Below are 14,298 nucleotides of genomic sequence, written 5' to 3'. Positions count from 1 at the left end.
ATAAATAAGTAAGCAACTCTACAGCGTTGCAACTCGGGATGGCATTTGGTGAAATCACGCCAAGCTCCTAAGGTAGCAAACTGACCGACTTTAATGCTGTGAATCACAGCATCGGGTTCCATTAAAGCAATCATGCTGTGACCGTCGTGGAGATAAAGTCCTTTGCTTAAATACTTATTTCTTAAACAGCTACAAGACAATACAAATCAAAACAAAACCCCAACCCCGTTCTACTCCACCAGGGTATGGGAAGGCAGAGGGGCCAGGCGCTTCTCCAGCAACAAGCAAAGTCAGTGACGCGGCAAGTAAATTCAGATATTCCGTAAATGACAAACCAGAAATGAGGCACGCCAGCTGTTCACACTGGAAACTCACCCAGCATTTTATTTTGGTCCAAGTTTTATTTATTACGAGAACAAACGAGAGTAAGTTTTCAGTGGGGGTAGGGAGTCTTATTCCTTACCCCAGCAATAAGGACTAGTGAAATTTCAGCGCAGCTCGGCGTTTTAAAGGTTGCATCTACGCTCCCCTTTCTTCCTACCACCAACCGCTCCGGCGGGACCGCCACCTTGGGGACAGAACCCCAGGACCAGGACGCCTCTTCTCGGGCGCCTCCTCCGTGGTCCGCCCACTGTCCTCCCACACTCCTGCCTCTCTAGAGTCGCATCTAGGGGATCCGGCAGGGAGCTGCGCCACGTCCCTCTCTCCGGCTCGCAGCCCGGGAGCCGCGCGGCCACCGAGCCCAGGTGGCAAACAAAGGCGGCGCGGGGCGCGTGGCCGGGCCAGCGCGCGTCTCCCCGGCAGGCGGCGGCGGCGGCGCGCGCCGGAGCCCGCATTCCACCGAAGCTTTCGGCCGGAGCCCGCGGGGCGACGTCACCCCAGGCTCCGCCCCCGTCCTTCCCCGAGCAAAGTAACTCCGGACTACCCTGAGCTGCCTCTGCCGAGCATGGAGAGCAGCGGCCGCGGCTGGCGGGCGGCGCGGGAGACGCTTTCGCCCGGGAGGTAGTTGGCCGACGTTGCGCAAGGACGAAAGTGCTGGCGGGTGGCCGCGGCGTCCCCGCGAGCCCCCCAGGCGGCCGGGCGGGCGGCTGGCTGGTGGATTTCGCCGCGATCCCCCCGGAGGCTCTTTGCAAAGCTGCTTGAAACTTCTCCCAAACTCGCCATGGATGTGGCGGCGGCGGCGCTGCCTGCTTTTGTGGCGCTCTGGCTCCTGTCCCCGTGGCCTCTCCTGGGGTCGGTCCAAGGCCAGTTTTCCGCAGGTGAGTGGTCAGGGGTGGGGGGCATCTGGGTCTGTGGCTGTCCTCAGCCTTAGACTCCGAGGAAGGAGGGACTGGCTGATCCGGGGCCGGGGCCGGAGATCCAGGAGGCGTTTGCTCAGGGTGTGTGTGGGGGTGCAGGTTGAGGCCAGGTCTGTCCTGGGAGTTTGTGTCAGGCGGGACGCGGGGCCAGGAGCTGGGCACCACCGGGTGCAGGTAACTTTTAGGTTCGCGACCCATTGTTTCCGAGGCTGGCCCGGCGCTCAGACAGCCCCGGGTATGCTGGATGGAGCCTGGGGCGACCTTGCTTTTCTTGGGTGAACCGGCGATAGCCTGGGCGTCCGGCGCAGTTCCCACAGCCTTAGTTAGGGAAGAGAGAAAGAAAAAGTACTTAGGGCTCCCGGGACCACGATTGTTTGGCTCGCCGAGCGGGCTGGTGGCTCTCTGCCGCCGGACTGTTCAAAAATTACCCGGGAAGCCTTTGTCAGAAATGTGGGGACGCGTAGGTTCTGATCTCGGCGCGCTCTGCCAGGTGCTTTTTGTCCCGGGAATAACCCTCCTCTGACTATTGTCCAACTACTTCCCTGTGCTTCCCGAAGGCTCCTTCCTCCTCTGCTGAGGGTTGAGAGTTGCTCCTGGGTTGATTACAGGGCGCAGCATGGAGCATGTTGCATGTGTATGTTGGCGGAGCCCGTACGACGTTTGGAAATGTGGCTCTTAGGGTAGAATCAGAGCTGTCCTGGGCAGCGAGGTCTGGGCGCCCATTCCCGGAAGGCTTACCCTGCTTATGTAGAGAAGCCACCACAAAGCTGGCTCCACACACATCTCCCGGAGTCCTCTTGGCTGACCCGAGCTGGGAACGTTCTCAGCCCGCCAGGACAACCCCGGGAGAGGGACGCGATGCGGTGTTCCTTGATATCCCTTTTGAGTTCTAAGTAAAGCCTCCCCACCAAAGACCCTGGACCCACAGTCTCTCGGACTGGTGGTCTCTGTTCCCATCCAGTTTTGATATCCTTCCTGTAGGTCGGTTGTTTTTGTGTAGCCTCTGCCGGCTCTGAAGTTTCACCAGGTGGACGCTGGGGAGCGGGCTCCCGGGTTGAGCTTCTGCCTCCCGCAGGGCTTGACAACTTTTCCGGCCAGCCCACCCAGCCCAGCGCGTTTGGCGGGCGCCTCTGCTGCCTGGGTTCCCAGTGCAGATGGAAAAGCCGAGTGGTCGCAGGGGGACGGGAAACGCGACAGCCGCGCTCCTGGCTGAACCGGCAGGATGCGTGGACCGAACTTACTTTGTACTTGACAGTTTCATTGTTGAGACTGCCTGATTTCCTGGAAATAAACTCACCGTGTTGTTTTCCGGAGCAAATCCTTCCTTAGCTTTTCTTCTCCCCTCCCCCTTTAGAACTCTGTACGGGGAGTTAGACCTCAGATTCCGGTGTCTGAGCGTATCCTCCTCTTAGGCAGAGACTGTGAAATGGTAGCAGGCAAAGGAAAGACCATGTATCTGGGTGATGGGCAGAGGGCACTAGCTCTATGCAATGAGCTCCGACGACTTAATTTAATTCTCTCCGGGTTCAGCATTACCGCCTGCGTCTCTGCCACACACTGCTGTTAGTATTGGAACCATGCTTGATGTGACTCATTATATGCAGCAAGTTGGAGGGAGTATTGATTTCTACACAGTGCTTGTCACTGCACGGAGAGCATAGCTTGAGAAGACATGCAGTTTGTTAATTGAACTTTACCCGTTGCACGATTAAGCTCATGTATTCAGGACTGAAGACCAGTGATGCCTTGACAGCTGATGGATGTATTTTCACCACTGGAGAAACTTTTCACTTTTAAAGTGTTATTTATCTTTTAATCAACGAGTACTGAGATTTGCCTCATCACAGTGTGCAGATGTGCCTCAGAGAGTTTATTGTGAATGTGGTCAGTCCCCACCGAACTAGCTACCATCATCTTGCTATTCAGGATGTTCATGCATGCTCACAATCGAAGGTCTTTTATCTCTCAAGTTTGAAGTCAGGTTGAGGATGTATCTGTCTTTCTCCAGAGAGTTAAAGTTGGTTTTGTAGGTATCTCTCTCTCTCTCTCTTCCTTTCTAGTTGTCATAAATCATTTGGTATTGTAATGTCATTAGACTCTATGGCATATCTGTAAAAAAAATATTGATTGGAGATGGAGATGGATTAGAGATTGGACGTGTTTTCTTTCTTGCTGTTTTTTTTTCTTCTGATATTCTATTTTCAGTGATGAACTTCTGGAGAAATCTAAATGAGCATGATCTAAAGAGATGTATTTTCTAAAATTTAAAGTAGTTCATTCTCTTGAATATGTATTTGGAATCATGATTGCCAAGGTCAGTTCCCCACTTTTCCACATTACTGTGTGGGCTGTTAATGTCATAAGCTTGAAAACAAATTTGGGAGGATACTGTAGTTGGGAATTTGGAACGCCCTATATACATTGAATCTCTGTGTGTCTCAATCACGCATGTAACACTTTCCTATGGCAACCTTTTTTTTTCTGTTTGCAGTTAAGAGTGTAAAATTGCTTCATGGTTAACATCTTTAAAGCCAGGGCTTTCTAAATTTCACCTTGCACTCTAGTCTCTGAAAATAACCCTTGCATCTGCATTCTACCCAGGGCAACGGAAGGGTGGGAGACCAGAGTGTTACTACAGTCTGTTTACTGGGCTGCGCAGCTGTTCTTGTTGATATCACCATACCAGCAGGCTTTACGTAGAACTCCCATCCGACAGAACCAGTCTCACTTGGAAACTCAGCTTTCTCATCTATAAAATGGGGATAATGATACGCGTCCTGACCTTGGCACATAGTTTTTATGAGGATCAAGTGAAGTCATTGATGTGAGCCAGCACCGTCAACTGTAAATCACGGTGCAGCTATCTGGGGTGTAATCATCATAAATTAAGGTAGCTGGAGTGCCAGAGTTTCAGCTTTTACGGCTCTTGAACTCTTAGAACTCTCAGTAACTATAGGCTGTTCAGCAAGGGGTGTGTGTGTGTGTGTGTGTGTGTGTGTGTGTGTGTGTGTGTGTGTGAGAGAGAGAGAGAGAGAGAGAGAGAGAGAGAGAGAGAGAGTGAGTTATATTCCACTGGTCATCCATTTCCATTATAAACATCCTAGATTGATTTAGACCATGAGTTTACGACAGTATCAGACTTCTCTTTGATCATTTTTTTAGCTTAGCCATGCAGATCTTTCGGAAACTTATGGAAGAGTTGCTACTAATGTTCCCAGTACCCTAACTGCAGGGAAAAAAATACTTGTACAGTCTTGTTATTTTGAAGTAATTGGTTGAACTCCCAGCTCAGCATTTTCTCAGTGTGGAGAATTACATGTAACTTTGGATGCAGTCTTATCAGTGACCTAGAGAGGGACTATTGTGTCTGGTATGAAGTGAGCCTGAGAACGTCGCTCAAGATCCTGCTTTGGATGAGGTCCTGGCACATCACCCTGGTCATCCCTTGGGGCCCTGCAACTCGTCTGAACAGAACCCCTTGCCTTGTGTCTGGCTTCTTGTTGTCTCTAGTCCCAAATTAAATTTCTCTTATTCTGATTATCCCCCTGAGAAGAGTCACTGGAGCCAGCTCGTGTTTAGGGCTTGCCATTTCGGTTTCTAGTTTTGATTGACTGGTATTCTTTGGTGTCTAAATACATTAAAATTCCAAATTGTGCACCCTAGCAGTGATACAGATCATCCCCGGACCGTTTCTCTCTCTGATTGGTTGCCTTCTATCGGAGTTTCCTAGCCTGTGAGATGTCATTTTGTGTCTGGCCTGCCCAGACGGAAAGAGGCAGCTTTGGCTGCTGTTTTGGTCATTGGCGTGTGTGTTGCTGACAGCTCTTCTCTTTGTATTCATGAATGTGAATCTGAAAAATAAATCAATAAATCAACCCCTCTGCGACTCGGCCCGTCTTTCACACTTCCTCCCACGCCTCCCCGGTAACAACTTAGCTCCTCCTGCACATTTACCCAATCCGAAGCTCTTTGTTTTCATCAAATACCTTTAGGTACTGCCTATGTTCTTAAATTCTAGCCATATGACCAGTCCACTATCCAAAGCTAAAACAGTTCTCTCGCATATGAGACATTCGCCTATGTCCAGCAGTGATGCATTGGTGCCTATGTGTGTAGTGTAAATAGTAAATTTATACTCATATAATCCCATAGAGAGAAAATGTGTCTACCACTAATGTTTTCCAGTGCGTTGGCCTGTTTCTTCCCAAGATTGTATTTAGACAGAGTAGGTCATATTGAGTGTGGATCTGTACTGTTCCCCATCTCCTCAACTTGTTCTTTAAAGAGGGAAGGATGGGTGGGATTGCTGAAGGCTGACAGCAGGAAGTATCAAAAGAATGTGCAGACAAAATACAGGGGGCGCCCGCGTGCATGCTTGCGTGTGTGTGTGTGTGTGTGTGTGTGTGTGTGTGTGTGTGTGTGTGTGTGTGTCTGAGCGCCTGCACGCATACATGTGTGAGATCATTTACTTAATTTTTAGAAGAGGGAAAAGCTTCTTTTTTCCTGAGTTGTTTATTAGAATCAGCCCTTTTGCCTTTGTCCAAACAGGTTCATTTCTTATTCTGTGAATGTAAACATTTCCCTCTGTGTATTCCTCTCAGACTTTCCCCTTTGATCATCTGTGTCTGGTCTGTGTTCCTTTATCAAATGGTGTTTCTCTGCCTAAAAAGGTTGTAATTGCTTTTGAACATGACTTGTTTTTTTCATCAGAGTCCATGCTGTTTGTCACGGTTACTGAAAAATTGCACAAAACATATCAAGTCACCTTATATCTTAAAATGGTTTTTGATTACAAAGCTAATGAATAATGCATCGATCAGACTGCTCTTTATTTCAGTTGAAGCCAAAACAAGCCCGCCTATCCATGAAATAATTTTTTTTAATGTCACAGAATGTTTGTTTCTTGTGTTTATCCATTTCTGAATGAGAGACTTCATAGTGCTTTTTGTAAGAGTGGGTAGACAATTTGAATACCAGGTTGCCTAATGCTCTGAGATAAGTGAGATAATTTGTACACAACTGTGCTTTGGAAAACTTTTTGGAAGTTTCTACATTTCGATGCTTATAGTATGAAGCATGAGGTAGAAACTTGGCCAAGTTCAGACTCCACTCAGTACAAACATGATTGATGGAAATGCCCTCAAAGAATCGTAGCTACTCATAAGACACATTTTATGCAGTCTGTTATGAGAGGTGTGTCTGTATTCGTCTTTAATTCTTTTTTTGTTTGTTATTTTTATTTATTTTATTTTATTTTACAATATCCTTCAGTTCAACATATCAGCCACGGGTTCCCCTATTCTCCCCCCTTCCACCCCTCCCTTACTCCCAGCCTACCCCCCATTCCTACCTCCTCCAGGACAAGTCCTCCCCCGAGGACTGCGATCAACCTGGTAGACTCAGTCCAGGCAGGTCCAGTCCCTTCTGCCCAGACTGAGCCAAGTGTCCCTGCATAAGCTCCAGGTTTCAAACAGCCAACTCATGCAATGAGCACAGGACTTGGTCCCACTGCCTAGTTGCCTCCCAAACTGATCAAGCCAGTCAACTGTCTCACCTATTCAGAGGGCCTGATCCAGGTGGGGGCCCCTCAACCTTTGGTTCATAGTTCGTGTGTTTCCATTCATTTGGCTATTTTTTTTTCAATAATTGAGTAAAACCGAAATTTATTATAAGCCACAGTCGTCCTAGGGACCTCCATGCTATATATATATGGTTCTATGGGTTGTGGTCTGATTTTCGTCTCGAATTCTTGTGGGGTATTTTTGTTGTTGTTGTTGTTGTTTTTTATTGTTGTTTGATTTGTGGTTAATGTCTTGGTGAGTCCCCTTAATGAAAGCACAGTTTTCCTTTTATAAAAACTTAGCTTTATGTTCTATTTCAGGTTGTTGAGGTTCTGGGAAAATCCTGGGGTATCGATGCAGGGACTGTATTGATCCTTCTGTGGAACACTGCCATTTCCCCACTTAACACTGGTGTAAAGTTTTTTTTTTTTCCTTTTCATTCTGCTGTGTATTGGTAATCCAGAAAAAATATTATTGGCGGATTTTGTCATTTACAATTGTTTTAGGTGCAGAGTAAGTGGTTTTAAGTGAAATAATTCATGTTTCCACTTATGTGACTGTAGAGCTCAGTAAATAAAAAAGCGATCAACTGGGCGATGCTGCCTGAATCTTCCACGGGCATCATGGGGTGGGGGTGCTGTTTGAACAAAACCACAGGAACGTGTGCTAGTTGAATTGGAGTTCTCAGCGATTTAGTTGGGAGAGTTAAAAGCTTTAAGCATGTATATCTTAATGATAGTGTGAACTTTATTGCCAAAGACTGGTACTAGGAAGACGGTAAGGAGAAGAGGTGATGGATTGAAAGTTCCTACTTACATTCTTGGAAAGACCACTGAAAGTCTATTAGTATTTTTTTTTTCTATTTTGTTTTTTGAGAAACTGAATTTGATAGTAAGTGAAATATTTGTTCTGTTTCAGTATCCCATCCCATTTCATATTACACTTGTTAATAATTGCGTCATTGGCATCTGTGTAGTCAGCTTTCGCAGTGCATCCTGCTCTTGAGTTGGCCATCCAAGCTGAAGCTCCAAACCTTGTCCTAGGCAGTTCTTGGACCGGCTACAGAAATTCTCCTCATCATAGTTGGGCAGTGGGCAGGTCTAGCCGCTGCCTAAGCAGGAGACTGGTCACAGCTCTTTGGTGTGATTTGGCAAGAGCAGGGAAGAAGGCTTTCTGGGGCCAAGAAGTCATGGTTGATTGCTTTCTGGTCATTGTGTTCCTCGACTCAAAGGTATCCTGGTGTTTGCTTCATCTGTGGAGCATCAGCATTAGCATGGCTTGGGACTTTGTGGTCATTTATGGTCAGATCCAGACCTACACATAATTGAATTGGAATCTATATTTCAATCAGGTGATTTGCTTGACCATTAATTTTTTGGAAACGTTGTATTAGAACAAACAAAACTGAGCTTAAAAAGATTGTCACATGTACTTTATTGTAGAATTGTACGAATTTTCATCAAGGGTTAAATGATGACATAAAATAGATATCTTTGGGCTTATAATTATTTTTTATAGGTTTTAAAAACATTTATTATTTTTATTTTATGAACATGAGTGTTTTGTTTGCACGTATGTCTGTGTGCCGAGTGCTTGCTTGGTGCCTATGGAAATCAGAAGAGGACATCAGATCTCCTGGAACTGGAATTATGTACAGTTGTGAGCTGTTATTGGGTGCTAGGAATCTTGAACCCAGGTCCTTTGAAAAAACAAATCCTCTAAATTCCTAAGCCATCTGTTTAGACCCAAATTCATAGTTATTATTTATATTTACTTGATAATAATTTAGCATCCCAGACACATCAAAATAATTAAGATTACATAGATTTTTTTTTAATGAACACTCAGACTTGAGAAGAATTTTTTTTTCAAGAAGACAAATATAAAGCTAAGTAGTTTTAGTTACTGATGTTGCTTAAAAGAATATTTATAGGTACAGATACTATCTAAGGAACTGAAAATACTAGGTGTAAACTCTTTTTTTTGCTTGATTTAAGGTCAGTACAGGAAATCATATTCCCTCTGACATCAGTACCAGTTGTCTCTTACTTTATCACTCTCTCTTCCAAGATCTCTGTAGTAAGGAGCGCATTTGTAGGTCAGTCAAATTTAATGAATGGGAGTTAGTAGGTAGAATACATGAAATTTCACAGGGATTCTTTTTACGCTTTTTTTCTGCTCATATTTAAGAACAGAGATTGTCAGTTTTCTCCAGAGAAAAATTATGATGTAATAGACAATGTACACTATTCATGTCAAAACACAGTTTTCCTTGCATTTTATAGCTTGCTTGAGCATTCTTTCAGAAAATGAATTTTCCCAGAAGACCTAATTGCCTTCTTATTAATGAGTCTGTAAGTGTTGTTTTTTTGCTATCCATTTACTATTCCAAATGTGTCTACTTTTGCTAGCTGTTTCAACAGTGAAGTCTCTGATTAAATCACAACTGCTCTATTTGTTTTTGCTGTTCACTGGTGATTTGGAAGAATCCTGGAGGAATGGCATAGTAATAGCAGTGAGTAATGAGAGGCGAGAAGTTTAAAGTGATGTGCACCCCTGCTCCTTGATGATACTGTGATCGTAGAGGCTGGAGCTTGGGGTGGGGTAGATACCAAGATTCTCTGTGCTTTTGATGTTGTCAGTAAGAACCAACTTAGTCTGCAGTGTCTCAACTGTGAGAAACAGAGCTGTTGGGATTAATAAGTTGCAGATTGATAAATTCCATATCTACTTAATACGTTGGGGTTTAAGAGGGAGATCTAATTAGAGACAAATCACAAGCAGGCATGGAAAAACCTCAGAGTTTTTCATACACTTCCAAGAGCTTTGGAGTTTGAATGTTCTCATCAGTTTTTTCCTGATTTTATTCCAATTCACTAGGTCTCCTTTTATTGTTGTTAGCCATAGTTAGGTGCATTTATTCTCTTATCTGTTGGAAAAGAAAGATTTCCCCAGAGCAATTACAAAAACAGCAGGACCTGCCATTTGGTGAGGGCCTATGACCTAGTCAAAGCTAGGATCAATGTGTTACATATTTTAAAATCTCTGCGATATCCTTTTGTATTCATTCTGCACACAGGCTTAGAGAGGGAAGGTAGCCACTTGTCTCAAGAGATCCCGTGAGGAACTGGTTGAGACAAGATTTGTTATTGAGTGAATGCACACACATGTGGTGAGTAGACATTTTAGTTTCAGATTAGCAGAAAATGCAACAAACTGGAGAGGCAGCTAGGATGTCACTTGGAATAGAATTACATTAGATTTGAACAGTCAGAAGAAAGAATGGAGGACCATGTATGTGTGTGTGTGTGTGTGTGTGTGTGTGTGTGTGTGTGTGTGTGTGTGTATGCGTGTATGTCTGTGTGTGTTGTCTGTGTGTCTGTCTGTGTGGTGTGTGTGTGTATGTGTGTATGTCTGTGTGTGTTGTGTGTGTGTTTGTGTATGTCTGTGTGTGTTGTGTGTGTGTATGTCTGTGTGTGTTGTGTGTGTGTGTCTGTATGTGTTGTGTGTGTGTATGTCTGTGTGTGTGTCTATAGTTTTTCTGATAGGAATGAAGGAGATAGTGAAGGGTGGGGAATAATGGGAGACATTGGGTCAGATACCATATCAGGGGAACTGGGTAGGGTGCGGGGTTGGGGCATCTGTGTCTTAGCCGCTAAGGATGGTGTAGAGAAGAGGAGAGGAAGTAGTTTGTATCTTGACAGGTTTCTGTGCAGGACAGAGCAAATGTTTGTAGTCAGGGAACTTTTAGTCTTTTATTTTCTCTTGAAACCTACTTTGAAGTAGTAGTGTCGTTTTCATTGTTTTATTCTCTGTACTGAAGAAATCCAACATTAAACGGAAGATTTGTACGTCTGGTACAGTTTGTTCAGAGTGATATATCCTGGAAGAACTTAAGCTTTGGTTTAGTATTTGATGCTGGGTGTGGTGGTACATACTTTTTTATTCCAGCAGAGGTAGGTGGGTCTCTGTGAGACCGAGGCCAGCCTGGTCTACCTAGTGAGTTCTAGGCCAGTCAGGGCTATATGGTAAGACCTTGGCTCACGAAATGAACAGAACCCAAACTCATTTATTATTTGAGTCACGTTTGTTACAACACATGTACCATTTTGCCTATTGTAATTTATATGGATAAAAAGTCTTCTATAATTTTTTTTTTGTATCTAGAATTTTAAAATTAGTGTTTTCAAAATATAATCCTATTTTATCCATTGGGCTTTGATTACAATTATCTAGTAATCCAAAGGGACAATAATGCGTGTGAATGAAAGGTATGGTCAGGTAGCTGCTTGCTTTTCAGGTATCATGGTAGGATTTATTTATACATATATGTATATGTATAACAGAATTGATAGAGTACAAAAGTGTGACCTAATCTATGGTCAGTGATTACAATTGATACAGTGAAATTAAACCTATTGACCCCTTACTCTTTGGGAACTAATATTGAAAACTGTGAAGTGCAGGTGAATTTGCATGATTTTTATCTACTCATTTCTGCTACCTGTGACACATAACTGTAGAATATGGGAATTATGAAGAGATGCTACCAGAAACATTTGAGGTATTGGGTAATGAGTAAAATGAAGATAAGCAGCAGCTGCGTGCACAATAATTCTTATTCTAGTGCAGCGGTTCTTAACTTGTGGGTTGAGATCTTTTTGGGGGGTTGCATATCAGATATTCACATTGCAATTCATAAAAGCAGCAAAATTACAGTTACAAAGTAGCAATGAAATAATTTTATGGTTGAGGGTCACCACAACACGAGGAACTGTATTAAAGGGTCACAGCATTAGGGAGGTTGAGAATCACTGTTTTACCTGTTACCTGGCATCTTAGTTTCATTGCTGGTTGAGATAAAACACCCTGACAAAACCAGCTTAAGGTAGATAGGGTGTATCTGGCTCGCAATTCTGGGTTACAGTTCAACATTGCTTGGGAGGTCAAGGTGTCAGGAACCCAGGGTAGAGAGTCATAGATACGAATTAATACATACTTGCTAAATGCTCCTTTTCTCCTCTATCATACAGTTTAGCATCTCTTGCCTAGGGAATGGTGCCACCTACAGTGGTCAGGTCTTCCATTTGAAGTTGGTGTAATCAAGGTAATCCCATAGGCATGTCTACTGGTCAACCTGATCTAGGCAGTTCCTCATGGGAGATTCTTATTGACTTTTTCTTTTGAGATTTATTTTTATTTTTGGGGGGGTGGGGGAGTAGTTAGCCTGCCTGCATGTATGTCTGTGTACCGTATGTGTGAACTGGCCACAGAAGTCCCTTGGAACTAGATTCTAAGTTGTGATTTGGGTGTTGGGAATTGATCTTGGTTCCTCTGGAAGAGCAGCCAATGCTCTTAACTGCTGACCCATCCTTCATTTAGATTTTTTTAGGTGATTCTAAGCTGTGTCAATTTGACAACTGACACTTAACCATCACACCCAGCTCCACTTAGATAAATGTTGGTACTAGTGCCTTAAGCTTCAGGTTGACTGAGGACCATGACTGTACCAGCTTAGACAAAGATACTTCCATCACCCATAATGGATGCGTTGGCCTAGGCATCTGGCTCAGCATATAAAAGTGAAGACAGCCATCAAACTAGATGCTTATTGATTTCACCCGGCATCTCCCTGCCACCAGAGCTTATTTTAATATCCCTTTGTTGGTTGGTATAGAGAACTCCTTTAATGATCATGCTTTCTCTTGTGCATTCTTACTTTCTCTCTGATTTTGTTTCTCTCTTTGTGTCAGCATGGGTTGTGTTAACCGAGTCCGAATGGATGAAGTTTGTCAAAATTTGCTGTAACGATTCGGCTGGATGGTAGCAGATTGTTCATATTTAACTCTTGACCTAAATTCATATTTAGACACTTAGGAACAAATGTATTTGGAGAAGGGCTGGCAGAGACCTGAGTCACGGGAACAAAAAGGCGTTGGAGATTGGGCCCAGAGCGCTGGACGTGCAGCAAGAGGGAACCCGGAACTTCCTGAGCTTTAGTCATAATTCCTCTCTCTTTAATCTTTCATTTCCTAACAGTACCGTAGGCCTATTCCAATGAAGAATGATTTTAACGTCTTCTCTCGTTACTTACTTAGCCAGACACCTTTAAAGATAAGATGAGTAATGTATGTGAAAATTCTATAATTGTAAACTCACATAAAATGCAAATTCCGTTTGGGGTATAAACTTTGGTGATAAATAAATTATTGTTGAAGGCATAGGAAGTGTGTATGCTGAAGAATGGAAATGAGAACCATAGATGCATCATATATATTCATGTCTGAGTTATACAGTGCCTATGTAAATGCTGGAGAAAGTGCTATGGTAATCAATAAGCGTTTATGTGGTTCCAGTGAACAATGGATAATCTTGCTGTCATGTATCACCCAGTGTAGCTCCCCCATTTCATTTTTACAGATACATATAAATGCTACCAAATACCATTTACATGGTTTCTAGCTATGCCAATAAATACTGGATAAGGTAGTCTTTCCCATGAAACACGGATAAGCATATGTTGTAAGTATGTAATCATGCATAGCATGTTACTTGTATAGTTTTTCCTTTCTATAGTTATGAAGAGATACAAAATACTCTTTCAGGGACTGAGGATATAGTTCATTTAACAGAGTACCTGCCTAGCATGCACAGAGCTGATCCCCAGTACCTCATAAAACAGGGCGTGGTGGCACACGATTGTAGTTAGGGAGGTGGTAACAGGAGGTCAGGAGTTTATGGTCATCCTTGAACATGTAGCAAGCTCAAGGCCAGCCTGGAGTACAAGAAACCCCATCTCAAAACAAAAAACAAAAACACAGTCATCAAACAAACAAAGAAAAGCAACTACAAAATCAAAACCCAGCCTTCTCCCTCTAAGCTGGCTTTTCTTTTCTTTTTTTTTTTTTTTTTTAGCTTCTGGGCATGATTTTGATGATACCTTTATTAATTCTATTCCTCATATCTTTAGCACTTGCTATGTGTCAGTGCCAGGGCTAGTACTAAGGATGCTGGTAAGCAAGGCCTTGTCCTGGAGCTCGGGGAGCAGGTATTTGACCGGGAGGAGGCATCTCTGTCAACTTCATACCTAATGACTCACAGTGCAGCCCGAGGCTATTTTGTGACTGACCATCCCTTCATGATTTGGCAAGTCTCAGAATTCAGGCTGTCTCTCGCAATTTGCTGATCCACTCCAGAACTTGCCTAGGATAATTCCAGTCCATTAGAGTCTGCTGTCCTTGAGAATACTCTCTCCTCCCAAAAGCCAAAGGCTGCACAAGGAGAACTGTGCAAAAAATGGCCATCTGAGTGGAATTTCCCCAAAGTTTGAGTAACCTGAAGTGTAAACAAAGACCTAGGAGGAGAGAACATCTTTGTTTTCTAGAGTCTGGCCGGCACTGACTCTCCTGCCTGAGGCCGGAACAGGAAGGGTCTTCGGC

General features: G+C 43.9%; 1 protein-coding gene across 17 annotated transcripts in view; it reads left to right on the top strand.

The window, feature by feature from the left end:
* The first annotated feature begins 468 nt into the window (after positions 1-468).
* Positions 469-14,298, top strand: part of Ptprk (protein tyrosine phosphatase receptor type K) — a 539,557-nt gene continuing 525,727 nt past the window's right edge. For 4 of the 17 annotated variants that reach the window (XM_028877365.2, XM_028877363.2, XM_028877362.2 and 1 more), the window contains exon 1: positions 921-1,259. In XM_028877365.2, coding sequence (XP_028733198.1) covers positions 1,163-1,259 — 97 coding nt within the window. In that variant the 5' untranslated portion in view covers positions 921-1,162. Of the gene's footprint in view, positions 1,260-14,298 lie in introns of all 17 variants that reach the window. The other 13 variants (XM_028877357.2, XM_028877354.2, XM_028877351.2 and 10 more) reach the window with 7 other exon arrangements.

The sequence above is a fragment of the Peromyscus leucopus genome, chromosome 8a (assembly GCF_004664715.2).
Source record: "Peromyscus leucopus breed LL Stock chromosome 8a, UCI_PerLeu_2.1, whole genome shotgun sequence".
In the NCBI taxonomy this organism is placed as follows: Eukaryota; Metazoa; Chordata; class Mammalia; order Rodentia; family Cricetidae; genus Peromyscus; species Peromyscus leucopus.
This window is presented reverse-complemented; position numbering and strand designations above follow the sequence as displayed.